General features: G+C 51.7%; 1 protein-coding gene across 2 annotated transcripts in view; it reads right to left on the bottom strand.

Moving 5' to 3' along the window:
- The window catches only part of GMDS (GDP-mannose 4,6-dehydratase), a 425,568-nt gene that overhangs the window by 58,988 nt on the left and 338,867 nt on the right, over positions 1–27,713 (bottom strand). For both annotated transcript variants that reach the window (XM_043908677.1, XM_043908678.1), the window contains exon 8: positions 15,707–15,825. In XM_043908677.1, the coding sequence (XP_043764612.1) occupies positions 15,707–15,825 (119 nt within the window). The remainder of the gene's footprint in view (positions 1–15,706; positions 15,826–27,713) is intronic.

Genomic DNA, 27,713 nt, shown 5'->3' with positions numbered 1-27,713 from the left:
AGGCGGGATCAGGTGAGGAGGCTGCAGGGGGGCTGCTCTAGGCGACCTGCCCGGGGAGAGCCCAGCTGGGCACCGTCAGGGCTGACTAGGCGGGCGAGTGACGGATGCACAGAGAACGGAGCCAACGCAGAGAAAACGCGACTGCCGGTCTACGACCAGCGGGGGCCACCGGTACCGATGGGAGAGGTCCGTGGCCCCTGGAGGGCACGCGGGGTCCATCCTGATGCCGCGATGGGTGTCTGTCACGGCTCTGAGAGATGGGGGTGTGGAGGGTGGGATGCGGGGTGCAAGGGACGGAGCCTCGTCCTGAGCAACAGGCCAGGAGAGAAGCCTTGAGGGGAACACTGCGGACCGGAGATCAGAGCACCACGTGGAGTCACGCAGAGGGAAACGCCAGAGACGTGGCGGGAGGACTCCCAGGCGGAGCGGCAGACACGGGCAGGGCAGAGGTGGACCCCTGGACGGCCCAGGCTGGCTGGGCTCCCGGGGGCGAGGACAGCGAGCGGCCGGACGGAGCGGAGGGCGGGTCGGCGGGGACTCCGGGGTGAGGAGAGCTGAGCCCTGTGCCCTCTGCGAGCTGGCACAGGAGGAGGGGCCTCTTCAGCGGGAGCACTGGGACGGCCACGATGCTGTGGGAAGGGGCTGACGGCAGAGGAGGCAGGGACGGTGGTCTGGGCACACGGAGGCGGCAGCTGGAGCCCTAGGCCCACAGGAGGGTCTGTCCCAAACACGGGCAGCGCCGGGGGGCCTTCGGGGAGTGAGGGGGTTCCCAGGCCCCTCACAGAGTCTCCCCCTCCGTTCCTCAGCCAGGGTCACTGCCACTGACTGCGGCTGCAGCTGCCGCGCCGTGAGAACCAGTAACCAACCACAAAACAAGAGCTAAACTTTAACCCTAGGGCCCGGGCTCCGGAGGAAGGCCGCCGTGGGACTCATCCCCGGGGCCCCACAGCGGGGTGGGCGCAGCACCCAGGCGCACGGTCTGCGGCCTGCACAGGGCGGGGGGGGGCGTCCGGGGCGGAGCGGACAGTGAGGTCACTGGGGGACGGGAGGGGAGAGCGAGTGGCTTCCCCTCCTTCCCCTCCCTCCTTCCCCTCCCTCCACTGCTGGCATCTTCCGACGGGGACGCTGCATCCTGGGGGCAGGGGGGCCTTGTCAGCATCTCCTCTGCATCCTTCATCACCAGCATCACTCAGTTCAGTTCAGTTGCTCAGTCGTGTCCGACTCTTTGCCACCCCATGGACTGCAGCACGCCAGGCCTCCCTGTCCATCACCAGCTCCCGGAGTTTACCCAAACTCATGTCCATTAAGTCGGTGATGCCATCCAACCAGCTCATCCTCTGTCGTCCCCTTCTCCTCCTGCCTTCAATCTTTCCCAGCATCAGGGTCTTTTCCAATGAGTCAGTTCTTCACATCAGGTGGTCAGAGTATTGGAGTTTCAGCTTCAGCATCAGTCCTTCCAATGAACACCCAGGACTGATCTCCTTTGGGATGGACTGGTTGGATCTTCTTGCATCCACAGGACACTCGAGAGTCTCACTGGAAACTATTAAACGGAGAAGCTCTCCTTTCAAACTGTCCTCTGTCAGCTTCCTCTGCAGGATGTCTGATGGGGATGATTAGCTCAGTGGACAGAGCCCGTGTGGTCCAGCCTAATGAGGCCTAATGAGGTGGCTCAAGAGATCAAGAGAGAGGCCAGGGACAGCCCCCTCAGGGCATGCTGAGAGCAGAGGGACACTCAGACCCACGGAGGCCTCGACGTGGGCCTCGGGCACCTGCGCCATCTTCACACGGCTCTCATCCACCCGCGTAACTCGTAGTGAACTCAGCTGGGGCGTGTTTGATAAGTTAACCTCTGAGGACAGGATTATGAATGGTTTTTCCCCCTGCCTCTATTTTGAATTCTACTTTTCCAATTGTCAACAATGAATATATAGTGATGCTGTAATGCATGGTGAGGGATGGAAGATCTATTACTATTAAAAGAAAAACAATTATAATATTTTACCATCTCATTTTCTAGAAAATAAACTGAAAATGTGTTTCACATTAATTGTTCAAAAAGATGCTAAAATTTTCAAAGATTTTTATAAGACCATTAGAGTTGAAGAAGCTAGGGATCAAGTTTAACCCTTCTTTTTACAACTGAGCTTAAGCTCACAAAAGTTAACTTGTGACAAATGAGGAAAAGATTTGCTAGACTATTATTACCTGGATTTCTTATATTCTGTAGAAAGAGATTGTAAGCCATTAGATTTTGTTTCCTTTTTTCTTTCTTTTTAATATTACCAATTTAACCCCAGAGACTGTGGCTGGGGCTTCTCCAGCCTCAAAGGAGGAAGCACCTGGGCAGGCCTCTAGCCTGGTGGCCACGCCGGACAGCATGAGAGTGGCGGGGTCAGGGGACCAGGCGGGCACCTGGTAGATGTGGCCACGGTGGGCAGGGCCCCGGGCGGGTCGCTGAGCTGAGACCCGGTGGACGGGCGGTGAGAGGGAGGCGGAGCCTGCGCCTCTAGCTGCGCCGGGGCGGCCAGGCTGGTCCCGGCCACGGCTGGGCGACTGAGCGGCCTCTGCGCCAGTTCTCAGGCCTTTCCACCCACGTGGGGCCCTCCTCCTCGGAGCTCCCAGCCTCGTCTCCCGCTGTGACTCCACCTCCCTGCCAACATCACTCCAATCCCTCCTGGGGCCCTGACACCCAGCCACAGGACATGGGCTCCCTCCTGGGGCCCTGACACCCGGCCATGGGACATGGGCTCCCTCCTGGGGCCCTGGCACCTGGCCACAGGACCTGGGCTCACTCCTGGGGCCCTGACACCCGGCCACGGGACATGGGCTCCCTCCTGGGGCCCTGGCACCTGGCCATGGGACATGGGCTCCCTCCTGGGGCCCTGACACCTGGCCACGGGACATGGGCTCGCTCCTGGGGCCCTGACACCTGGCCACGGGACATGGGCTCCCTCCTGGGGCCCTGACACCCGGCCATGGGACATGGGCTCCCTCCTGGGGCCCTGACACCTGGCCACGGGACATGGGCTCCCTCCTGGGACCCTGACACCCGGCCATGGGACATGGGCTCCCTCCTGGGGCCCTGGCACCTGGCCATGGGACATGGGCTCCCTCCTGGGGCCCTGACACCCGGTCATGGGACACGGGCTCACTCCTGGGGCCCTGGCACCCGGCCATGGGACATGGGCTCCCTCCTGGGGCCCTGGCACCTGGCCACGGGACCTGGGCTCACTCCTGGGGCCCTGACACCCGGTCATGGGACACGGGCTCACTCCTGGGGCTGTTACTTCAGAACAGATGATAGGATAAGCTTGCACAATACCCACATCTGTTTGCATAGATTTGTAAATAATGGCTTCTCATTATCACTTCATTAAAGCCTATGCTTCTCAAGGGCAAGCAACCGTCTGAGTAGTCTTGGGTGAATTTGGCTCTGAGAGTAAAAAGGAAAAAGAACATGTGCAGGGAGCACCTTGATGGTGCACCTGCTCTGTGATCAGCTCAAAGTCCCGGTTTCATTAGGTAAGTTCCGGAGGCAGCAGGCACTCTGAGATCTGATGGATCCTTAGCTAAAGAACGTAACGACCTGCTATCCAGAGGACTGCATTAGCCGTCCGTGAGGGTCGGTGAGGGCTGCCCCAGCCTCCACGGCAGACCGCAGCAGACCTGCACGCGCTGGCCATGCAAACACCCGCCGCTTCAGGTGAAGCTCCTATCGCTTCAGCTGTTACATTTTGTTTAAAATGGGTTAAAACCATAAGAATCTCAGAGGTTCACATAAATATAAAACGGGGGCTTAGCTCTCAAGTGGGGGATGCCGTGTCAGCGGTGAGTGGAGGCTGGTAAGCAGGGTCCGGTCTCCACATGGACACTTCGGGAGGAGGCTCGGGCCTGCTCAGAGACCCACGCCCACTTCTCTCCCAGGTCCACGGAAGACGCCAAGTGACGCTATTCTACCCCTCAGTGTCGGAGAGTTCACTCGACTCGGCTAGACCGTGTGGGTATCAGAGAGGGCAGCTGCAGGCCACCACGGGGAGCTGGGGCTCTGGGGCGGGGCCGCTGAGGGGAGACGCGGGCCAGCGCAGCCCCCAAACGTGAGCAAACGTGCGGAACCTTCCAGAGAAAGAAGGCAGACTCCGGATGTCCCTTCTTCCAACTCCCCACAAGTAGAACCCTAACGTAGAGCTGGGGAAACTGCGCGTCAGAAGCGGCAGACTGGAAGGGTGGGGTTTTCCCGCAGAGCAGCTGGACACAGGCAAGGCTCAGCACGTACAATGGAGGGTTCACGGCAGACGCCGGGCCACAGGACATGGGCTCGCTCCTGGGGCCCTGACACCCGGCCACGGGACCCGGGCTCGCTGCTGGGGCCCTGACACCTGGCCATGGGACCTGGGCTCGCTGCTGGGGCCCTGACATCTGGCCATGGGACCCGGGGCTCGCTCCTGGGGCCCTGACACTCGGCCACGGGACCCGGGCTCACTCCTGGGGCCCTGACACCCGGCCACGGGACCCAGTCTCACTGCTAGGGCCCTGACACCCGGCCACGGGACCCGGGCTCCCTCCTGGGGCCCTGACACCCGGCCACGGGACCCGGGCTCCCTCCTGGGGCCCTGACACCCGGCCACGGGACCCGGGCTCTCTCCTGGGGCCCTGACACCCAGACATGGGACACGCGCTCACTCCTGGGGCCCTGACACCCGGCCACAGGACACGGGCTTGCTTCTGCCCGCCCCCACCCCCACCCCCACCCCCGCCCCGACCCCATCTCCCTACACTCCCCTCTGCGACCTCCGAGCCCAGGGGCCAGAAGCCTCACACACCAACCCCACCCCACCGCCCCCATCCCCCGCCCTAAGAAACAATCCCTAATTAGGGGAAGAATGTGCAGGAACACAAAAGGCTTGTTATCTCAGCCAGGAGGCATTTAGAAATGAGTTTCTTTTTAAATGTATAATAAGGTTTGCACTTGTTGTTTTGACTGAAAATATAGATATGATACCGCAAACTATGATAAATATTTCCATTGGAGAAACACTGCCCCCCACCCCAGCAGCACACGGTGGTTTTCACATGGTTGCAGGCTATTCCTACAACTCTCTTCTCAAAATTTAACAAGATTAATGACAGAAAATTAGTCAAGACAAGTATTGGCCTGTTTGGTTTACGCATCACTTCAAGTGCAAGAGAAAAACTCTTCCTTTTCACATTACTTATTACCTAATAAGTAATAAGGTGATGGGGAAGTGAGCAGCAAAACCCAACGCTGACAACAACCCCGAGAACACAGCCTCCTCCAAATGCACATGTGTACACACACAGGCATGTACACACTCTCACACATGCACACACACCCACGCACACACACACACAGACACACAGACACACACAGACACTCACAGACACAAAGATACACACAGAGGCATGTACACACTCTCACACATGCACACACACACACACACACACCGACACACACACGCACACAGACACTCACAGACAGAGACACACACACAGGCACGTACACACTCTCACACATGCACACACACGCACACACACTCACGCACACATGCACACAGACACTCACAGACACAGAGATACACACACAGGCACGTACACACTCTCACACATGCACACACATGCACACACACCCACGCACACATGCACACAGACACACAGACACTCACAGACACAAAGATACACACACAGGCATGTACACACTCTCACACATGCACACACATGCACACACACCCACGCACACAGACACACTCAGACACTCACAGACACAAAGATACACACATAGGCATGTACACACTCTCACACATGCACACACACACACCCACGCACACACGCATACAGACACAGACACACACACTCACACAGAGATACACACACAGGCACGTACACACTCTCACACATGCACACCCACGCATGCACACCCATGCACACATGCACACAGACACACAGACACTCACAGACACAGAGATACACACACAGGCACGTACACACTCTCACACATGCGTACACATGCACACACACTTAGATACACATACACACACTCAGACACATAGATGCACACATATACACCCACACACATAGATACACATATACACACAGAGATACATATACACACACACAGATACACATATACACTCACACACACATAGATACACATATAGACACACAGATACACACACTCAGACACATAGATACACATATACACTCACACACACATAGATACACATATACACACACAGATACACATACACACACAGATACACACACTCAGACACATAGATACACACATACACACCCACACAGATACACATACACTTTCACACACAGATAAACATATACACAAACAGGCACATAGATACATATATGTACACACACACAGACACACACATATATACACTCTCAAACATTCACTTAGATACACATATACATACAAAGGCACACAGATACACATATACACACACAGAGACACATAGTTACACACACACACACACACACACACACATGAGGAGCACTGCTCCTACCTGGATTATGCGTATGGCTTGGTTTTATTAGCATGAATACTTCACACATTGAAAAAGATAAGAATTTATATATTTCATCCCTCACAACTTTTGGAGTTTAAGACAATGTCAATGAAACATCATACTTTACTCCACAAGAAAATATAAACAAAAAGTATACTTATTGTTAGAAAAAATGATGTAAAATTGCCTCCATTGTAGAGGGAAGGGTATTCACTTTTTCTATCCTATTCACTCTAATCAGAACCTTGGAGGTTTATTTAAAGCAACATGGACTCTGAATTAAAAGGACATTTAAAAACTAAATCCTGACACAAGGGACCCATGATACATTTGCAAATTACAGAAGAATATGGATAATTTTCTTGAAACGTGCACTATCTTCTTTAACAATGCAGCAGAGGGCATGGAGATAATCCAGATGACTCATCTGCCTGCATATTCTTTTATGTCCTCTTGCTTTTTTTTTTCCACTTATGTTCCAGCTCCCAGCATTGTATTTAAAATGAAAACGCCAACACTTTTGCCTTCCTATTTCTTATCTCCTCTAATGAACACAGTTAGTCTCCTGCACAATGTTTTCATGCAAAACAAATATATAAGTCTGGTAGTTAAGGAAGAAAATGCAGGTGAACTGAAAAATAACAACATAGAAGATGATTCTGTGGAATTTTTGACATAGAAGGTGATTCTATGGATGGAATTTTTGCTCCTCTTGCTACAGTCTGGAAGCATAATCACCTAAAGTCCACTACAAACAAGGACGCTGGTCTTGGGTTTACAAACCTTCACCTTCTCTTGGGATCCAAGGGCCAAATGTTTTAAAGGCAAAGTATTACAGGAAAGCACGTGAAGTGTTTCCCAAAAGATGAGCTCCTGGACTTTCTCAAATTTCCAAGGCTGTTTTTGACAGATTGCCATTAAAATTTTTGAGGTAAGGGAACTACTATATAAATTAAGTCGCTGGAAGAACTTGACTCCTACACAACTGTGGAACCGAGTCCCCATCAGTTCAGAGGCGACCGACATGTTTCTTGGGCTCCCAGGAGACTTCCATCAAAGCCTGGCCCTCATCTCGCTTTAGAGACCAGGGTTCTGGACCCCCTGGCTCTTGCCCCTTGGAAACCCTCATCAGTTCTTGGTCAGTCTCTTTCCTACCTTGGGAAAAGAACAATTCGGGATGCCTACAGCTGTTCAGAACTCTATGTCTCCCCAAGAGCAATCAAAGGTCACTGCAGGCAGGAATGGGCTGTTCAGAGAATTTCTTTTATCTCAATTTATCAGATAATAATTATCAGATAATAATTTATTGACTTCCCTGGTGGCTCAGATGGTAAAGCGTCTGCCTATATTGTGGGAGACCTGGGTTCGATCCCTGGGTGGGGAAGATCGTCTGGAGAAGGAAATGGCAACCAACTCCAGTACTCTTGCCTTGAAAATCCCATGGGAGAAGCCTGGTAGGCTACAGTCCATGGGGTTTCAACGAGTCGGACATGACTGAGCAACTTTTTTATCAGATAATAAACTCGGTCCAATGTCTATTCAGTTCAACTAGATTTAAGTGATGCCTGGAGGCGTGAGGGCAGAAAGAAAGAGGAGAAAAGGAATCAGACGCAGCAGGCGCTCACTGGATGGCAATCTCCGTTTTTTTCCTCGTGGAAAAACCTGGAGAGTCCAGGCTTTTCATTTTACAGCAATCTGCCCTAATCCCCACCCTGCAAGCCACACACACGAACACACACACAACCAAACTCTCCACTTCCAAAAATTCCTTTTCTATTACCGACTCATGAAAACGTTGATTTATTTACCAACTGTCTGCCACTGTGCGGGGCAGGATGCAAGGTTCAGAAAGGACTCAAAGCAGATTCGGCCTCAAGCAGGGAGGGTAAAGTCACAGGTGACCTAAGATCACGGTCAGAAGGGGCAAGGGCTGGGATGCGGGTGACTGCCGGGTTCACCTTGGGCCTGAGGTTCTGTGATCTCTCAGGCTCTGCTGCTCAGAGTGGGGTCCAGGGGCCAGCAGCCCCCGCATCTGGCATCGCGGGGGTCCTGTTAGACTCTCAGGCCCCACCCAGACCTACCGACTCCAAATCTGCATTTTAACTAGATCCCCAAGTGCTTCTCAGCAGTGAGCATTGGAAGACTTGTGCTCCGCAGGAGACAGACCAACGGAAAGGTGTCCTAACTCTGATAGAAGGTGAGTTACTCCCGGAGAGGAGGGGCATTCTCATCACAGCCACAGCCCCCTGGGGTCGGAGCGAGGGCCTGTCCCCTCCCTCCCTGCAGGCCTCTCGGCTGAGCAAGCCCATAGCCTCCTTCTGCTCACATGAGTGTGCGGCGTTGGTGGGACTCGACTGTTTAGAGTCCCCAGCCGTAGCATCAGTTGCCTGATCGTACTGGTTTCATGCTTTGCTTGTCCCTAGCATTCACTGTAGACAAATGTCACTTTCCATCAACAGTTTCCTCATGAACAGCAAACACGCAACGTGCGCGACGCTCCGGGCCCACTGCGGTGCGTCCTGCGTGCCGACGGGTTTCACCTGCACCAGTGTCTGGGAGGCAGGCCCTCACCCCTTCTCAGGTGAGGCCCAGCGCTGCCTGCCTGCCCGGGGCGGGGGCGGTGGAGTGGGGGCCAGGCCCGGGGGGTGGGCAGTGGAGCCCCTCACCCGACGCCAAGGCGCGCAGCGTGCCGAGACAGCACGCTGAGTCCTGGGAGAGGCACCAGCGTTGACGGAGAAGGGGCCCTCCAGGCCCGGCTCCAGCTCGCTGTTTTCCTTGCCCGTCGCTGCCTGGCGTCTGACTGTGCAGAAGCCATTCCCAAGGAGGCCCGGCCTACCCGTCAGAAGGACAGATGCAGCGGGGCCGGCCCGGAGCGGTCCCGACTCTCCCGACTCTCCAGCCTGCTCCAGCTGAGATCGGAATGCTGCTCGAGGGGCCCGGAGACGATCCCAAGAAGGAAATTGGAAAGAAAACAAACAGTAGAACGCGACTTGCAGACAGCGTTCAGAGAGCCATCCTGATTTCATTATCTGGCCCTGAGAAGGAGTTCTGTGTTCGGCTGTGCTGTGAGAGCGTGCATTGCCAGCATCCTGTTCCCACGCAGGCTCGGGGCTCAGGTGCCCGCCGGGCGGGAGGCTCAGCTGGGGGCGCAGGGAGGCGCTTTGCCTTGGGCCATCGGCACCTCACACCTGCTCTCTTCGTGGGAGATTCGGGAAAACGTTTTGGTTTCACCAAAATCGTACGCGACACTCTAAGGCGATGTTGAATACCACTGAAGCCTTGGCTGTGGCTTAGTCTGTCATCTGGAACAACATGAAGATCCCTCCTGAAATCTACCGTGGGTTCTAGCGAGACTACAGCGGGCTTTCCTGCCGCCTCTGTGGATGGGGACGCAGGATGCGGTGGGGCTCCGAAGGACAGAGGGCACGCCCAGCGGTCAGTCCTCGCGGCTCCGTTGTTCAAGCAGGATTCCAATACAGGGTCAGCTTGAGAAGCACAGGGTTAAACAACGTCACACAGACTCTTTACTGGTGATTCTCCAGGAGGGGTGTAAAGTTCAATAGTCTCCAGATTAACTGGACACAGACGCTTCTCTAAGGCATTTCCTCTCTACAGAAGTTTCAGCATGTGCAGGTCTGTGCTAGGTATTTTTAAAAAGGCGTTAGCCCAGGGGACCAGGAACAGAAGGCTGAACACAAGACCCCGTCTCCAAAGCGGGAGAACCACACTGAACCCGCCGACTGAGCCCAAGAGAACTGCACCACCCATGTCTTGCAGTCCACGCACTCGGAGCACCTCCCCACTTAGGGCATTTCTGATTTCTCCCATCGATGTCTTTCAGATTCCAGTGTGCAAATCTTTCATGTACTTTACTAAGTTCATCTCTATTTCAATTTTCTGATTCTACTCTAAATGGTATTGTGCTTTTTTTTTAAAAAAAAAAATTCAATTCCTGGTTGCTGAATGGCAGTACACAGAAATATAATTGGCTTCTGTGCATAGACCGGGCATCCTGTGATGCTGCTAAATGCACTCGCTAGTTTTCCTGGCTTTTTGGGTAGATTATTTATGTTTCCTATGTACTCCATAAAGTTATCAGTGAATAAGATAGATACACATCTTCCTTTCTTTTTCTTCTTTTTTTTTTTTTTTTTTTGTGGCTAAGATCCAGGATAATGTTGAAATGGTTTGATAAAAGCAGACAACCTTGCCCTGAGCCCCACTTTTAGAGGAAAAGCATTCAGTATCTCCACATTAACTATGATGTTAACTGTCGGTTTTTCTCAAAGACCATTTATCAGCTTGAGGAAATTTCCTTCAAATTCTAGTGTGTTGAAATTAATTTTTAAAAGTAATAGTTGTTAAATTTTATCAAATGTCTTTTCTTGCTCTATTGAAAAAACAATACAGCTTCTCTTTTGTTTTCTTAATTTGGTGAATTAATTAATTTTCAAATGTTAAACCAACCTTGCATTCCTAGAATAAACCCCACTCCGCCATGGTGCACCAGCTTTTTATATATGGATAATTTAAATTTGCTAATATCTTGTTACTATTTTTTGTTTCTATGCTCACTGGAAATACTAGTCAGTATCTTTCTTTTCATGTAAAATTTTTATTTTTAGCATCAGGGTAATGTTGGCCTCATCAAATGAGTTAGGAAGTGTTCTCTCTTCTAAGTGAGTGTTAGGAAGGAAGGGAATGTTTTCTTCCTTAAACGTTAAAAATTCAGTTTTTTAAATACACAAAGAATTACTAAAATTTATAGATTTTTTTGAATCAGCTTTGGCAATTTGTGTCTTTCATGTAATTTGCCCATTTTCTCTAATTTGAAAAAGTCATTGGCAATGATTTGTTCATAGTATTTCCTTGCCAATTCTGTCAGTGTCTGGAGGATGTGGGGAGATGACGACTCTTTTATTTCTACTATGTGTAATTCCTGTCATCTCTTTTTTTCCTGGATAGACGTTTATCCACGTTTCGGTTGTATGATTTTCTCCATTATTTTCCTGTTTTCTACTTCATTTATCTCTATTTTTATCCTTGTCGTTTCCTTCTTTCTGCTTGCACCGGGTTTAACGTGCTCTTCTTCGTCAAGCTTCTTAAGATGGAAGCTTGGATGGTTGGTTTGGGCTCTTTCTTACGCTTAACATTGGTGTCCACAGCCACACTTCTCTCTAAGTGCTGCTTTGGCAGGACCCCACAAATTTTGGTATGCTGCTTTCATTTTCATTTAATTCAAAATATATTCTAATTTCCCTTGTGATTTCTTCTTTTGACCTGTGAGTTATCGAGAAGTGTGCCAGGTGGTAAGCGCTAGAAATGCTAGTTAGGTCAAGTAGGTTTACTTCTGTATCTGCAAAGACTTTCTGTCTACTTAGGAGTGCTGAAGTGCACAAACACAAAGTTTGTCTTTTTTTCCTATCAATTCTGTCAGTATTCTGAAGTATCTATAACTCAGTGTATATACATTTAAAATTATTATGTCTTTATGAAGAATCAACCCCTTTAAAATACAAAAGGACTCTTTCTTCCTTCTAAGTAAATGAAGTCTATTTTATCCCATATAAATACAGCCACTTCAGTTTCCTTATGGGTAGTATTTGGATGTTTTATTTTTTATCTTTTCACTCTTAGACTATCTATGTGTTTATATAAAACGTGTCTCATGTCAGTAGCATATTGCTCTTTTATCAAGTCCAACTTTATCGCTCTTTTGATTAGCGTATTTAGGGCATTTACAGTCGGCGTAATTATCAGTATAGTTAGTATTTGTTTTCTGTTAGCCCCATCTGCTATTTGTTCTCACTCCCTCTTCTCCGGCTTCTTTTAGATGAGCAGTTTTTAGGATTGCGTTTTGACTCCAGCATTGGCTTGTGGCTATTTTTCATTTTGTTTTGTTTTAGTAGCTTCTCCAGAGTGTGCAGCACATACTTTAACTAATTGCAGTCTGTCTTCAAATAATTTCATGCCAATTCCCATCTGGTGTCAGAATCTTACAACAATGTAATGATGCAATGCTTCCATCCTGCCCCCACTCTCAGAGCTGCTGCTATTGTACGATTTATTTATATATGTGTTAGAAACCACAAATGTATTTGCTATTATTTGTACTTTCAACAGTCAGTTACTTTTCAAAGAAATTTTAAAATGAGGGAGAAAACTTTTATTTCCCCACATTTTGGCTGCTTCTCCTGTTCTTCATTCTTCTGTTTTCCCTCCATCTAAATGTTTGCTGGGGACAAACCCGCCCAACCTCCTCCTATCTGGAAAGTCTCTAACTCGCCTCCATTTCCGAGATGGTTCCCACGGGCACAGAACTCGGGGGTTAGGTCTCTTCCTGCAATTTAAGGATGCTGCTACAAGGCCTTCTTGCCTTGCATAGTTTCTGATAACAAAGCTTTCTTACCTTTGTTCCCCTCTACATAATTCTACTTTTAAAGTTCTCTCTTTAGCATGTATTTTCAGTAATTTGGGAAACTTGGGGCTTTTATTTAATTCTTTTCCTGTGCCCTCTCCCCTTTCTCCCCAAGACTCTGATTATACACATGTTAGATTGTTTGATTTTGTCTCACAAGTTAATCAAATCAAACTCAGTCTTTTTCCCTCCAGTCTTTTTCTTCCTGTGCTTCATTTTGAATTATTTCCAGTACAATGTGTATAAGTTTACTAGCTCTTCTCCCACAGTGTCTAATCTGTCCTCAATGCCAACAGTGAGATTTCACTTCAGATACTTGATTTTTCATCTCTAAAGGTTGCATTTGGCTCTTAAAAAAACACATATATTTCTTCATCTCTCCTCACCCTACCCATGTGTTTCTTAATATACTTGACAGTTAAAGTCAAGGCTACTTTACCTTCCTTCTGAGCTCATACCACTGTCTTTATAATTCCTCAGTCTGTTTCCGTTGATGGATTTTCCCCTTGGTTTTAGGTCATTTCCCACTTCGTGACACCGCTGCTGATTTTTGGTTGAATGCTGAACGTTAAGAAAGTCTGTTTCTGGGTCTAGATTTCACTGTCTCCCTTTGAGGAGCACAGGGCTTTGCAGCGGTTGGAGGCTCAGTGGCTGTGAGCCCTTGAAGTCTGTGCGTCAGCTCTGCTGGCCTGGCCCTAGAGGAGCCTCTACTCAGGGTCACCCCACTCCGGGCACCCCACCTCCGAGCTTGGACCTTCTGGGTGACAACCGAGGTTGCTCGGTGACGGCTGCAGCTCACGAGCCTCCCGGCCTCGGGAACGCCCCGAGAAGCCTTCGGTTCCACCTCCAGGCAGTTTCCTATCCAAGCCTGTGGAGCTTCCTCGTGTTTAGCAGGAACTCAGGGGGATCCTGACGCACATTTCTGGAGCCCCTTTTCTTTGTAGGTCACACCTTTCTAGAACTCGTCCACACCATCCCTGCCCCGGACTCTGAGCTCTGACCTCCGTCTTCTCTGTAGGAGTGCCTCTTCCTCCCTCCCAGGTGGAGGCCTCCAGGAGGCCGGGTGATTGCAGGGCTCACCTCGCCGGTTCCTTTCCTACCCGGGCCCACGGTCCTGCACTGCCCGCTGTCCAAAGTTGTTCTATAAATTTCATACAGTTTCCTAGTTTTTCAAGGTAGAGGTTTAACCTAATTTCTGTTATTCCATCATAGTTAGAAGTCCTTTCTTATATTTTAAACTGAACCTTGGGAAAATGTTTTGCAGATCCTCAAGAAGTTAAACACAGAGTTACCATAAGACCCAGAAATTCCGCTCTTTAGGCTTTTACCCCCAAAGAACTGAAAGCAGGGACTCAGATACTTGTATACGTGTGTTCACAGCAGCACAGCTCACAACCCAGCAGTTACAACAGATAGGTAAGCAACACGTGGTCCAACTGTACAGTGGAATATTACCCAGCCTTAAAAAGGAGTGACATGCTGACGCAAGTTACAACAGGGACAGACCTTGAGGACATCAGGTTCAGTGAGCTGAGCCCATCACAGAAGGAAAGAAACTGTGCCGTTCGACTCACACGAGGTCCCTGGGGTCATCCAACTCAGAGACTGAAAGAAGAATTTTCATTGCTGGGGCTGGAGGAGGGGTGGAGAGCTAGTGTTTAATGGAGACAGTTCCAGCTTGGGGAGATGAAAGGGTTCTGTGGGTGGTGCTGTTGGTTGCATCAACTGTGAATGTACTTAATGCCACTGACTGGCATGCCCCAAAATGATGAGAATGGTAAACTTTATGCCATACATGGGCTTCCCAGATGGTGCTAGTGGCAAAGAACACACCTGCCAATGCAGGAGATATAAGAAACATGGGTTCGACCCCTGGGTTGGGAAGATCCCCTGGAGAAGGGCATGGCTACCCACTCCAGTGTTCTTGCCTGGAGAATCCCATGAACAGAGGAGCCTGGGGTGCCACAGTCCATGGGGTCCCAGACTCAGACATGACTGATCGACTAAGCATGCATGCACGTTATACATGTCCTACCTCAATAAGACAGTCACCGGAAAAGAGTCTTCTGTCTATAGTGACGGACTGCCCCCAAATCTCCCAAAAAAATTTGACTTCAAAATTTGTGTAATCAACAAGTGGATGAAGTGGGTGGATTGTTCTGGTATAAGGGGTAGTGCTGGCTGAGCCAAGGATCTCAGTGAGATCCATGGACTGGACACTGCTCACGTACCAGTGGGATCTCCTGGCCACCCTGCGCCCACGTTCGACAGCGTCACTGTTCATGGGGAGAACAGATGAGGTCCACGGGGATGGGGCCTCAGGTCAGCAGCCCACTCTCAGTGCTTCAGAGAAAAGGATTTTGCTGGTAATACATTTGAAACTGTCCTGTAAATTTTTGTGGTTTCAAAAATTTAAAATATATGGTGAAAGTATTACAAACAGAGATTGTATAATGTTCTCATATTGAACTGTTCAGAGGCATTAGTGACAGTAAAATCCCAGTAAAGCATGTGTAAACCATGATACAAAATTTGAAGTTAAAAGTTAAAGAGCTTAAAAACATATTTAAAAATTAAAAAGATAAAATAAACTTCCGAAAGACTGAGCTTGGCTGGTGACCTGCATGTGACAGGGACTGCCAGCAGGACAGAGCGCCTGCTTCCTGCTCTAGAAGGGCAGAGGGAGAGGCAGACCGCAGGCAGGCAGAAGGGCAGCCGCGTCTGACGGACGCCCGTGGGGCGTACTCACACGATGGTCTTCCCGATGTGCAGAAACGACTTCTCCACGAACTCCCGCACGCTGTGGACCTCCCCCGTGGCGATGACGAAGTCCTCAGGCTCGTCCTTCTGCAGCATGAGCCACATGGCCTGGGGAGAGAGGCGGAGCGTGTGAGAGCTGCTCCCTGCCCCCGGGACGGTCAGGGTGCCAGGCACATCCCCAGCTCAGCAGGGACCCTCACACCGAGCCCCAGGGAAGCCTGGACACACACACACACGCACACACACGCACACACACGCACGCATGCGCACACACACGTGCGCGTGTACACATGTGCATACACGTACATACACGCACACGCACACGCGCACACACATGCATGCACACACACATGCGCACACACACATACACACACACAGACACACACACGCACACACACATACACATAGAGGTGCGTGTGTAACTGAACCACCTTGCTGCATACCTGAATCTAATAAAACGTAAATCAACCACACCTCAATACATTTTTTCAAATCAATTTTTTCATCACTTGCATCCATGTTTTTTTAAAAAATTTATTTATTAATTTTAATTGGAGGCTAACTACTATACAATATTGTGGGTTTTGCCGTACATTGACGTGAATCAGACACGGGTGTACATGTGTCCCCCATCCCGAACCCCCTCCCACTCCCTCGCCATCCCAACCCGCTGGGTTGTCCCGTGCATCGGCCCTGAGTGCCCGGGCACCCCCATTTTAAATAAAACAGGTAAAAGCAACAGGCGCCCCCTTAGAACACCGTCCCCACTAGCAGGTACACTGAGCTTTTGCTTTCACATTTAAAGAAAACTGTTGGTTGGTGTCTCCCTGGCTGCTACTAGATAAGCTGAAAAATACATTTCTGAGGTCAACGGAGCAGCTTATTTTCTTTTAGAAAATGCAGTCAACAAACCTTTGTTCCTCTTTATCCATCTGAACTTCCAGCAGGCTCCTAAAAAAATACAATCATGCTTATTTCTCCTGTACTCGAAACTTTTTCTTGCGACTATTTTGCATTTTGGGTTTACTTCAGGACCATCTTCAATCGTGTTTTTGTCCTAGAGCAGACGGGACTTCTGGCCATGTCACACGCCGTGGCGCTGCGGCTCGTGTGGCGGGACGCGGGGCAACGGCGGCAGCCCAGGTCAGGGACGCAGTGAGGCGCCCGATGAGGTCGTCCTGCAGGAGAGGGCTCTGTTCACGGCCACAGACCGCAGAAGACCGGCGGTTTCACATTGTCCTATAGTTAATGAACTCAGCTGCAAGACTTTTTAAAATCTTATTTTTATTGATTTGGCTGCACTGTGTCTTGAGACATGTGGGGTCTCCTTCCCTGACCAAGGATCGAACCTGAGCCCCCCTGCATTAGGAGCTCAGAGACACTGGAGCATGAGGGAAGTCCCAGTTGTAACACTTCAAAAATTTTACATGAGTTATATTAATAATAAAGCTTGACTGGTTTTTAAAAGGCACAGAATGCAAGCTCTTCTCTTCATTGCGATGGTGCTCCTGGCCTGGGAAGCCTGAGCTTCGGTGGCCCCCGCAGTGTCGGACCACGGCCCCACACCCTGGCTGTCCGCTCCTCAGGGGGCGCCCCGCTCGTGGGCACCCGCAGAGGCCGGGGCCTCCTGATGTCTGTCCCGCAGGAGCCTCCCTGCCAGCCTGCCCTCCTCCTCGGCCTGGGAGCCCTCTCTCTGCACCCTGACGCAGGGGTCTCCCGGGTCTCTCTGGGGCCATGGCCCAACACGCTGGCTTCATCAGGAGGTGGCTGCACACGCCCCCCAAACACACACGCGCAGGGGCACACACGCACGTAAGCGTGCACACGCACACACACACACGCACACACACACACATGCACACGCATGTTGTGGCTTTCTTCAAAATACTTTCAAAGTTTTTAGGAAAAATCAAATTATGCTTCTGGCTAGAATTTCTATTTGAACATTTTTCTGAGGGATTAGTGTATATACTTAAGTGTGTTTTACTCAAATTTCCACTCTAAAAATAACATTTCAAATGGGTCTTTCAGGACTGCTCGGCTTATTTTATTTCTTTTGAACACTATGTTGGGCTCAAATGGTTTAAAAAAAAATCATATTTTGAATCATGTGAAAGAAAGTAAGGACAGCTAAAAATAAAAGGAGAGAACACGGTGACTGGCTGCGGCTAGATCATGTGAAGCACCAGTACCAGCTCCTGGGGTGCGTTCGTCCCTGCCGGGAACCTGGGGTCGCCAGGAGCCTCTCCCTCTCACTGGACTGAACACCAAGAATCTGCCCCTTCTTTTCCATCAGACCGTCCACGGCCTCTGACCCTCCAACTTCTAGGCATTTCCTGTAAAGTTCATACTGTCCCAGACTGTAGTCTGGGAAGGGGAAGGGAAAGGATATACAACTCCAGATTTATTTGTTGTTCCTGAGCAGTTTACTGGTCTTAACAGAGGGAAAGGGCTTTGTCTGAATTTCCACTGAGTATAATGGATGGTCCTTGACTGGTGATGGAGGCCGGGTGACACCCGGGTCAGAAGGCGAGCAAGCTCGTGTCTGGAGCGGCCGCAGCCAGTGCTCTGCCTCCATCCGCGGCGGGCGGCCTGCGGGGAGGCTCGCCCAGCTCAGCTCGAGGGCCCCTGAGTGGGAAGCGACGGCCCCGTCTCCACACACAGCTGGGCAGGCTAATCTGGTCCACTTCTCCCCGGACGGACGAGCTGGTCAAGCAGGGTCCACCTCCACATGCCTTCCTGATCATGGGCAGGAGGAGTGACCCATGATCCGGCTGTGGCTTCCAACGCAGAAACGCTCCAGAGAACACAGGCTTCAGACGTCAGGGTCCAGCCCCATCTCTCCAGGCACGAGGGGCCCCGTGTGGATATGACGGACATACCCATGTCCTCACACGCTCATCACCTCTGCCCGGACCTGATCACCAAGGCAAAGGAAAACTTCGCCTGCTTCTCATTTTTTCACCCATCCCACGGGGAGGAAAGACAGCTGGTGCAGGGATGCACCAAGGCTTGAAATTCCTCCGCAGAGAACCGTCTCTTGACGGCAAACGGACCCTGCCGTTGTCTAGCCGTGTCTCACATTCGTCTCGCTTCTAAGGCACATGGGGTCCTGGAGGCCTGACCCACATCACTGACATCGGAGAGCCAGGTCTAGATGGTTATGGATATTCGCTCCATTTGGATGTGTGTTTTCTTGTAACCATACAATTAGCCTAGCTGTTTTACAAATCTGATTAGAGAAGTCAAAATAAAACTCCGATTTAAAAAATTTTCAAAGAAAAAAAAACCCTAAAGCCCTCCTCTCCCACGCCTGCCTGTGGACCATTCAGGTCACGGATGCGGAAGTCCCGCAGAGGGCCCCCCGCCTCTCTGGGCGCGGGGCTCGGCGGCTCCCAGCTGGACCAGTGGAGGAGAACAGCCAAGTGCATCGCACAGCTGGCCGGTGGCCCGATTCCGCACATGCCCTCCAGAGCACCCGGTGTGTTTGTCTTCAAAACCGGGGTTTGACGACTGCGCCCACCTCACTGCTAACCTCCGGCTCGGCATCCAAGCCACGGACACTTATTAACCGAGCTGTCATCCATGAATAACAAGATGTGTTAATCAAGGTTATGTTTAACTATGTCCAGTGGACTGCTGCCATTTCAGCCCTGCACTTGTGTGGGGTGCTGCATGGGCTACCGTCATGGAAATGGTCTAAACATACACACATACCTACAAATATACATGCATGTATACATATACATACACACATATACATAAAATAGGGGAGAAAGTCCACGTACTATTTCTAATGAAAACCAGAGGCGTTTGAACAAATGGAGATAAAACTCCCCATAAAGTGTTCTAAGTGTGGAACTAGTCACAAGCGTTTTCTTTAAGCTCACTCAGTAGCTGTCTCCATGACGACAGCCTGGTGTTCTTAGCTTGAATCAGGACTTCAAGGAGTCCTGCGTGAGGCTGGGTCTTACGTTTGTGGGACCCACAGGGGGAGGTTGGAGGGCTACCCCAGGGCTGGGGAGCACCGCTTACTCTGACATAGTTGGGGAACAAATACAACTTACAAATACAACTATATTGGGAGAATCATTCGGCATAAAATCAAAACCTCAGTCTAGTAATTTCTTCATGGGCAAAAAGACTGAGGCTTGTGGAGTCCTTTGATTAAGGGCCTTTTAGACATTTTAAAGATACAAACTCACTAGACAGGAAAAATATCATTACATCATAAATTTTAAAAAACACCAAAAATAATGGAGCAAACTTAGAAGGCCCTCTAGGTCTCGCTATGAACATGTCTTTCAGCGCTGGAACCGATGCTCTGAATTGGGCCGGGCCAGCGCCTGCCCTGCCCTGGCCTTTGTTCCAGCCACACCCACGGGCCTGTGAGGTCCAAGGCGGGGGAACGGCAGCCTGGTCACCCGAGTCCTCCAGGAGTCACCCTGACCCTGTTTTTCTGGAACACTGTCTGCTCTCTGCACTCGCAGAGCCTGGTAACACAGCTACTTCTCCACTGGTCTCCGAGGACATTTCATCTCTGTTTTCCCAGGCACACCGATTATGCATGTGCTGCATCTCTTCTCTGTGCTCAGGTCTGTTACACGCTGCCCGGTCACACTCACGCTTGTTCTTTTCCGTATGCTTTTATCTGATTTCCTTTTGCTTGTTCCTCTGATTGTTTCTAATAACATTTATTTAACATTTTCTTTCTAATGTGGCTTCAATGTCTTGCATGATTTTCTCTCTTGTCCGTGTTGTTCCTGACTACTTCAAGCTTAGCTCTTTCATTTACTTCATTTATTTCCTTGAAGTGTGGAATCTGCAAACGTTTCCTTAAAGGGCCAGAGAGTGAACGCTTGAGGTTTCTGAGCCACAGGCTGCACCACAGCCACTCAGCTCTGCGCCCGAGCTCTGAGCGGCGCCCACAGCTCAGGGACAGATCCGTGCGTCTGCAACGCTGCAAAACCGGCAACTGGCCCGTGGGCGCTCATCCGTCCACCCTGGCTTCTAGCAAACAGAACCGACTCTGCTGCCTGTAGTTCCTCTGAATCCCGGTATTTTCCCCTGACGCTGCTGCTTGCAGTCAGCGTGCACACCCGCCTGCCTGTCCGGTCCTCGCACTCCCCTGCAACCCCATCCCCAGGCCACTCCCCTTTCCCACTTTTATTATTTGCTGCAGAACCGCATGAGGAAGAGCAGAAAAGCGCAGGGTGGGCCTGCTGCCCCCATCAAGGTTCTCCCCAGACACTCTCTCCAGAACCACCACGCTCCCTGCCAGGGGCACACCTGCCCTCTCTTCCCAGCCCTGGGCTGGGGAGCGTGGCCACCGGGCAGCCCGACCGTGATCAGTCTGCACCCTCGGCCAGGCGGCCCGGCCCAACAGGGAACCTGGTGTCTCTGGCAGGAAACAGTGGGCATTGATATAGACGTTCTCTAACCCTCCGTAACCCTTATGGCAGACAGCGACGCAAAACTAAAGAGCCTCTTGATGAAACTAAACAAGGAGAGTGAAAAAGTTGGCTTAAAGCTCAACTTTCAAAAAAACTAAGATCATGGCGTCCAGTCCCATCACTTCATGGCAAATAGATGGGGAAACAAAGGAAACAGTGAGAGACTTTATTTTTCTGGGCTCCAAAATCATGGCAGATGGTGATTTCAACCATGAAATTCAAAGACGCTTACTCCTTGGAAGAAAAGCTATGACCAACCTAGACAGCATATTAAAAAGCAGAGACATTACTTTGCCAACAAAGGTCCATCTAGTTAAAGCTAAGGTTTTTCCAGTACTCATGGATGTGAGAGTTGGACTATAAAGAAAGCTGAGAGCTGAAGAATTGATGCTTTTGAACTGTGGTGTTGGAGAAGACTCTTGAGAGTCCCCTGGACTGCAAGGAGATCCAACCAGTCCATCCTAAAGGAGATCAGTCCTGAATATTCATTGGAAGGACGGATGTTGAAGCTGAAACTCAAGTACCCTAGCCACCTGATGGGAAGAGCTGACTCATTGGAAAGACCCTCATGCTGGGAAAGGTTGAAGGCGGGAGGAGAAGGGACGATAGATGGCTGGATGGCATCACTGACTCAATGGACATGAGTTTGAATAAACTCCGGGAGTTGGTGATGGGACAGGGAGGCCTGGCGTGCTGCAGTCCATGGGGTTGCAAAGAGCTGGATTCCACTGAGTCACTGAATTGAACTGAACTGAACTGAACCATACGTGATATCATTCTGTGGGGCTTTTAGGGCTGGAGACTAAGCTGAGAAAATTCTACAGCCAGATGTGCATGCCCAGGACAGCATACTCGGAGTGGGTGCGTCAGGCTATGTGACCATGTAAACAGTGTAGGAAAGAACCACAACAGAAGATGCACAGACGATGTCACCCTGGTCCCAAGCTGCTTAACAAGCCACCCCCACACTCGGGCTTGATCCTTCTTACTGCTAGGGACTCGGAGTCCGGCATCGGGGGGACTTGGGGTGGTGGCTCCACCCTGCTCCTGGGCTGCGGGCTGAGTGGCCTGACCGCCTGGTCCCCGTGCTGGACGTGCCACTCTCCTGCACCTGCCTCCACGCCCCCCCCGGCCAGTCTGCCCCCACCTCCTCAGAAAACAGAAGCTGCAAGGCCTCCTCTGGTCTCGTGAGGCCTTGGCCTGGAGTGACCGAGTGTCCCCCCACTCCGTGGACAGACTCAGCCCAAAGCCAGCAAAGGGGAAACACGCTGTGAGGAGTCGGCAGTGAGAGGGCGGTCCTGTGACGACCGGAGATTCAGCTGGTGGTTTCAGCACCACAGTGGAATTCCGTGCTTGCCTTTGACGGCAGCATCGCTGCCTCTGCTGCAGCATCTCAGCTCAGCGCTATTTACCTTTAACACCTGTCAGGCCCCCGAGAGGGACAGGAGCCCGGGACTCGGGCTTGGCGGCCCGGCCCAGGCTCCGGGACTGTCACAACATGCTTCCCAGAAGTGCTGCTTCCTGGAGCCCAGCCGCCTACCCGTACAGGTGCTTCCAATTACCTGCTCCCACGCGCACGCCCTGCGAGCCACCCAAACCCACTCCTGGCTCAGTGGGGCCGCCGCGAGCTGGGGGCTCGGGGCAGGAAGTGCCTCCACACCCACGGCCACCCGCCAGCTGCCCCAGCTGCCCGTGGCTCCCTTGCAGGAGCCAGCCCTGACTTCCCTGTGACCTTCGCCTCCAGCCCATCCTGACTGGAGGGGCAGGGCCCCTCGGCTGACTCCGACCTCTGGAATCCAGCTTCTGGGCTGGTCCTGCGTGCCCACGAATGGCAGGCATGAGCCTCGCCACCCCGATACCCATCGTCATTGGTAACTAAACCCTATAAACACATCAGGGTATGTGCATTAGGGAAATGCAGGTTGCACTTTCTTTACAAGTTCAGTTTCCTTAAAGCTGTGCTGCCCCAACAGCAGTGTGACATAAGCCACACAGGCAACTTAGCATTTTCTATGAGCTGCACTGAAAAAGAAGAAGGAAAACATAAAGCTGATTTCAGCGTCTTAGAATGCCCAAATGCAGTACCCTGTCATTTCAACATAGAATACCCTCACAATACCTTACACTATTTTTCTACACAGGAGGGCTTGGCACTCCTACCGTGTTCACGGCACACCTGAGTTCAGACAGGCACCGCTCACGTGCTCAGTGACCCGGGGGCCTGGTGGGCGCCCGCCAGGCACAGGGCGGCAGAGCCGTCCCAGGAGGGAGGAGGGCTCAGTGGGCAGTGGCCTGCCCTGCTGCTCTGCCGGCAGGCCCGGGGAGGCGGCCGCCCCGCCCTGCACAGTTGCAGGACTGACCTCTCGGCCCGCCCTCGTCTCAGCCTCCACGCCGCCTGCCTCTTCCTGGAGTGACCTCACCGGTGAAGACAGACCTTGAAAAGTCGTCCCATAGCTCCCGGCTTATGCCCATCTGACAGGTGAAAGCTTGCGTCGTGAGTGTCAGATGGGCAGTGATTCCCTCCCCACCTGCCCTGTGGGGACAGCAGGGAGTGAAGACCCAGAGGACCCTGATAGGCGATGGCGCTGGGCGCTGAGAGGAGGCTGGCCGCTCGAAGCAAATCTGGTGCCTCAGAGTCACCCGGAAGGGGCCCGTGTGCCCTGCGGGCCTCCACCAGCCCCCGCAAGTCTGGCCCTGCAGCCCGAACACCTGTCCTTTAACAGGTTCCAGGGAGGCTGCCACTGCCCATGTGGGAACCACAAGGAGAACGGGGGCTAGTTGAGGGGCTCAGACGTGGAGTCAGACCACCTGGGTTAGACTCCAATTCCAGGGGTCACTGGATAACTTCTGAAAAGCTCCCTAATCTTCCAGTGCTTCAGAAAAATGAGAATAATGGTGCTGACTTCAGAGTGCTCTTTTTAGGAATAAATTAGTTAATATCCCTTGAGGCTCAGCTGGTAAAGAATCCGCCTGCAATGCGGGAGACTGGGGTTTGATCCCTGGGTTGGGATGATCCCCTGGAGGAGGGAAAGGCTACCCACTCCAGTATTCTGGCCTAGAGAACTCCATGGTCTGTATAGCCTGTGGGGTCGCAAAGAGTCGGACACGATTGAGTGACTTTCACTTTTCGCTTTCATGAAAAGTGCCGGGAACAGGGGCTGGGGCAGAGTGAGTGCTCAAGGACAATGGTTTGCCATGATGACGACGCTGACTAGGCAGCTGGTGAGGGTTCCTGGTGTCTGGGAGGCGTCAGCTCCTCTCCAGGAGGGGAGAGTGGAGGGTGGATTCTGTTAGTCAGAGCCACAGACTTGCACAGCTGGAAGGGACCTCGAGGTACCGCCATTCCATTCAGCTCGTTTAGAAGGTGGGTTAGCGGCTGAGAGCAGAGGCAGTGTGACCTGGCTGAAGCCACACAGCCGGTTTGGCTGGAGGCGGGACGAGAGGCTGCGGCCCCCGTTCATTCCTCCTCCAGGTGCACGCCCCTCCCACACGCCTTCCTGTGGAAACGCTGCGGACGGCTGCGAGGAGCCCCGTGTGGGCCTCTGTGCACCCACCCGGGGACCCGACCCTCCAGTCCACAAGCGTTCACGGGGGCCCGCGAGGTGCCGGGCATCGAGCGCGCAGGGCGGGGAGGGCGGGCAGACACGGTCGACGCCCTGCCGGGCTCAGGGACGGCCACGCTTTACGCAGGAAACAGCTTCAGCAGGCCGACATTTGGTTCAGGGCAGGGCTGCCAAGTGTCAGCTCCAGGGAGCCTCCAGGGACGTCGGTGTGGGGGCTTCCTCACCCTCTGTCCTGAGCAAGCCCACAGCCGGCGGCTCCGGATGGAGGGGCATGCAGCCGGGGCGCTGTCCTGGGCTCTGCCCTCCTCCCAGCCCTTATCAGTGATGGAGACGGACTCATTCTGGGTCAGTCAGGGTCTCAGAAAAACCTGTGTCCAGGGACCCAGAGCCTGCGCGGCCGGCCCTGGGTACCACAGATGCCCGGCTGTGCTGGGGTCAGCAGCTGGCTGAGGCTGGGGGGCCTGGGGCAGGAGCGCCAAGGCCCGGGGTGGGAGACCCAGAGGTGAGACACGGGGGCGGGGGAGCCACAGGCCTGGGGGGCTCGGCAAGGGGCCCCCTGACCAGGCCTGGGAGGCGCCCGCCACCCCCGGACAACTGCCCCACCCCTGGACTCTCTGAGCTGGCTTCCGGACCCCAGGCACAGGCTGTGAGGAAGACGGGTCCCAGCCCCTGGGTGGGGGGCGGCCACGCGGGGGGCGGTACTCAGCACTCGGGGGGCACCCGGCCCAGGACCCGCGGGGAGGACACCACACCTCCAGGAGGACCGAGGGGTGACGGCCGGCAGGGGCGGGAAGCCAGGGGCACACCTCGGGATGGGCCCCAGAACCAGCACCTGTCTGCCCCTTCACCCCAGGACTTCAGCGCCTGCCTGTCCAGCGTCCCGGGGACCCGCCCAGCGCTCACTGCATCCTCCTAATGGAGGACGGTGGCCTGGCCACCTCATTGATCGAAACTCACTTCAAACACGTGTCCCACAATGTTCCGATTCACAAAAATCAGGATTTCAGTGTAAAAGCTACCCTCCCCTCAGTACTCCTGAAGCTATGATGAATTGATTTAGATTTAATCATCCTGTCTTTAACTTTTGGTTGCTAAATATAAGAACACCCCAACACACACAGTATGTAAGCCTTGTTCTTCTGGGAGGTCAGGTCACTCTTCTTAACTCGGTCCTGCCCATGAGCACAATGTTCTGTTATAATTATTTTCTAGATGCTGACTCAGTAACGTCCTTGATTGAAAGAGATGGGAAGGGAAGCCAGTTACATTTAAGAAAACATTTCTGTGACAGTCGTATTGGAGCTGAGTGACACGGGAGGAGAGAGATTCCACTGGATAAAAAGACCCAATAGTTTACAGACGACACTCCCACGACACTGTTGAAAATTAAGCAAAAAGCTCCTTAATGTTCTCCAAATTAAAAAAGAAAAAAAATCAAGAGAATTCCTAAAGGTTTGATTACTTTAAAAACACATAGTGACAGGAGATTTTTTTTTTTTTTTTTAGTCTTTATAACTTTAAATGAAATCTGGAAAATCAGGTCTTTGATAAATTGAATTAATATTTTCAAGACAGTTAACATGTCGAGTAGTTAAAAATTCTAAAATTCGCGCCCCCACCCCCTAGTATCAAATCAATATAAACCTCTTAGAGAAGCTTAACTCAAATTGCCAGATTCTGGAGAACAAACTTTTATTTCTTGGTGACTAAAATTTTCAGTTGTCTGACAAGTACCAATGACTACTCAAGATCCAGGATTAAGAAGAAAAAGTTGTGGGATCCTGTGAAACGCCAGAGGTGGTTCTCCCGGCAAACGCTGTCGGTAAGGGCCATGGGGCCATCTTTTCTGTTAACACAACATTTTCACATTCGTTTCATATGAATGAACAATGTCTGCACTGTCTTCCTGAACACTAATTTAGTGTTGTATTTTTTTGCTGTGTCAATGAGTGTCAAAATATTGTTCTTCTAATACATGAAAGTATTTGCATGGAGCTCTATGACTGATCTTCAGATGTTAGCCAGAGGCAAAATAAAACAGAGACTCCAGTTGGGAAATCTCCCCAGAAATGAAAGGCAAGAGTCTTTAACATATTCTGCCTTTCTGCCAATTTTTTTTTTTCAACTGCACAATGGCTTATTTACCCTGCAACTGGTGAAATTAAAAGCATTGTCAGAAACAGCAAAACTATATTTCAACAGTAAGACCTAAGGATTCCATTTCCCTGAAAATGAAACAGAAAGTTTTCAAGGAGGAAGACAAAAATTTCAAGAGGAAATTCTAAGAGCCTGACATGAATTAAAATACAAACCATATCCACCAATTACAGAAAAGCCAAGAAACACAGCGTGCTTTAACAATGAGCTGAGAAATACATGGGCAGCTTTCCCTAAGTCATGCGTTTCTGCATCATCTCATGCTTAGATGCTCAACGGCCTGTAACCGTGTGCATTCATCCCAGTTATTAAGGAGAACAGGGCCACCGAGTTTCCAGTCTCTTCAGACTTGAAGAGCCCCCGACCAGCTATTTGACGGGTTTCAATTCCATTCTTTCCTCCTTCCCACTCAGGGTCTGGGCACGGCGGTTCTGACGGGAAAGGCGCAGTGCCTCTCACAGGAGCGCGGGTCCGGCCACGGCTTACTCACCACGAAACTGCGGGCTGGGCCGCTGCGTCGGGAGCGCGAGCCCGGGGCGGGAGCCAGGACAGCAGCGAGGCCGCGCTCTGCCGCAGAGACCAGACCAGCCTTTCAAGTCAGGTGCTGGCTTGCAGAAGAGCAAGCTCATCAGCCTGCAACAGCCTCCACAATGTTCTCATTGATCAGAAGGGCTCATGACGCCAGGCTCTCGGGGGACGGGGGGGCAGGGGGGTGTGGAAATCTGTGCTGGCTCCCTCGGCCCAACTTTCCGAGAAGGAGGCACTTGGGGTGGTGTTTACGGGAGGCAGACGTTACCCCAGGATGAGCCCCTTCCTGGGAAGA

This window comes from Cervus elaphus, chromosome 7 (genome assembly GCF_910594005.1).
Source record: "Cervus elaphus chromosome 7, mCerEla1.1, whole genome shotgun sequence".
In the NCBI taxonomy this organism is placed as follows: Eukaryota; Metazoa; Chordata; class Mammalia; order Artiodactyla; family Cervidae; genus Cervus; species Cervus elaphus.
Note: the sequence above shows the minus strand (reverse complement) of the source record. Positions and strands in the feature narration are given on the sequence as shown.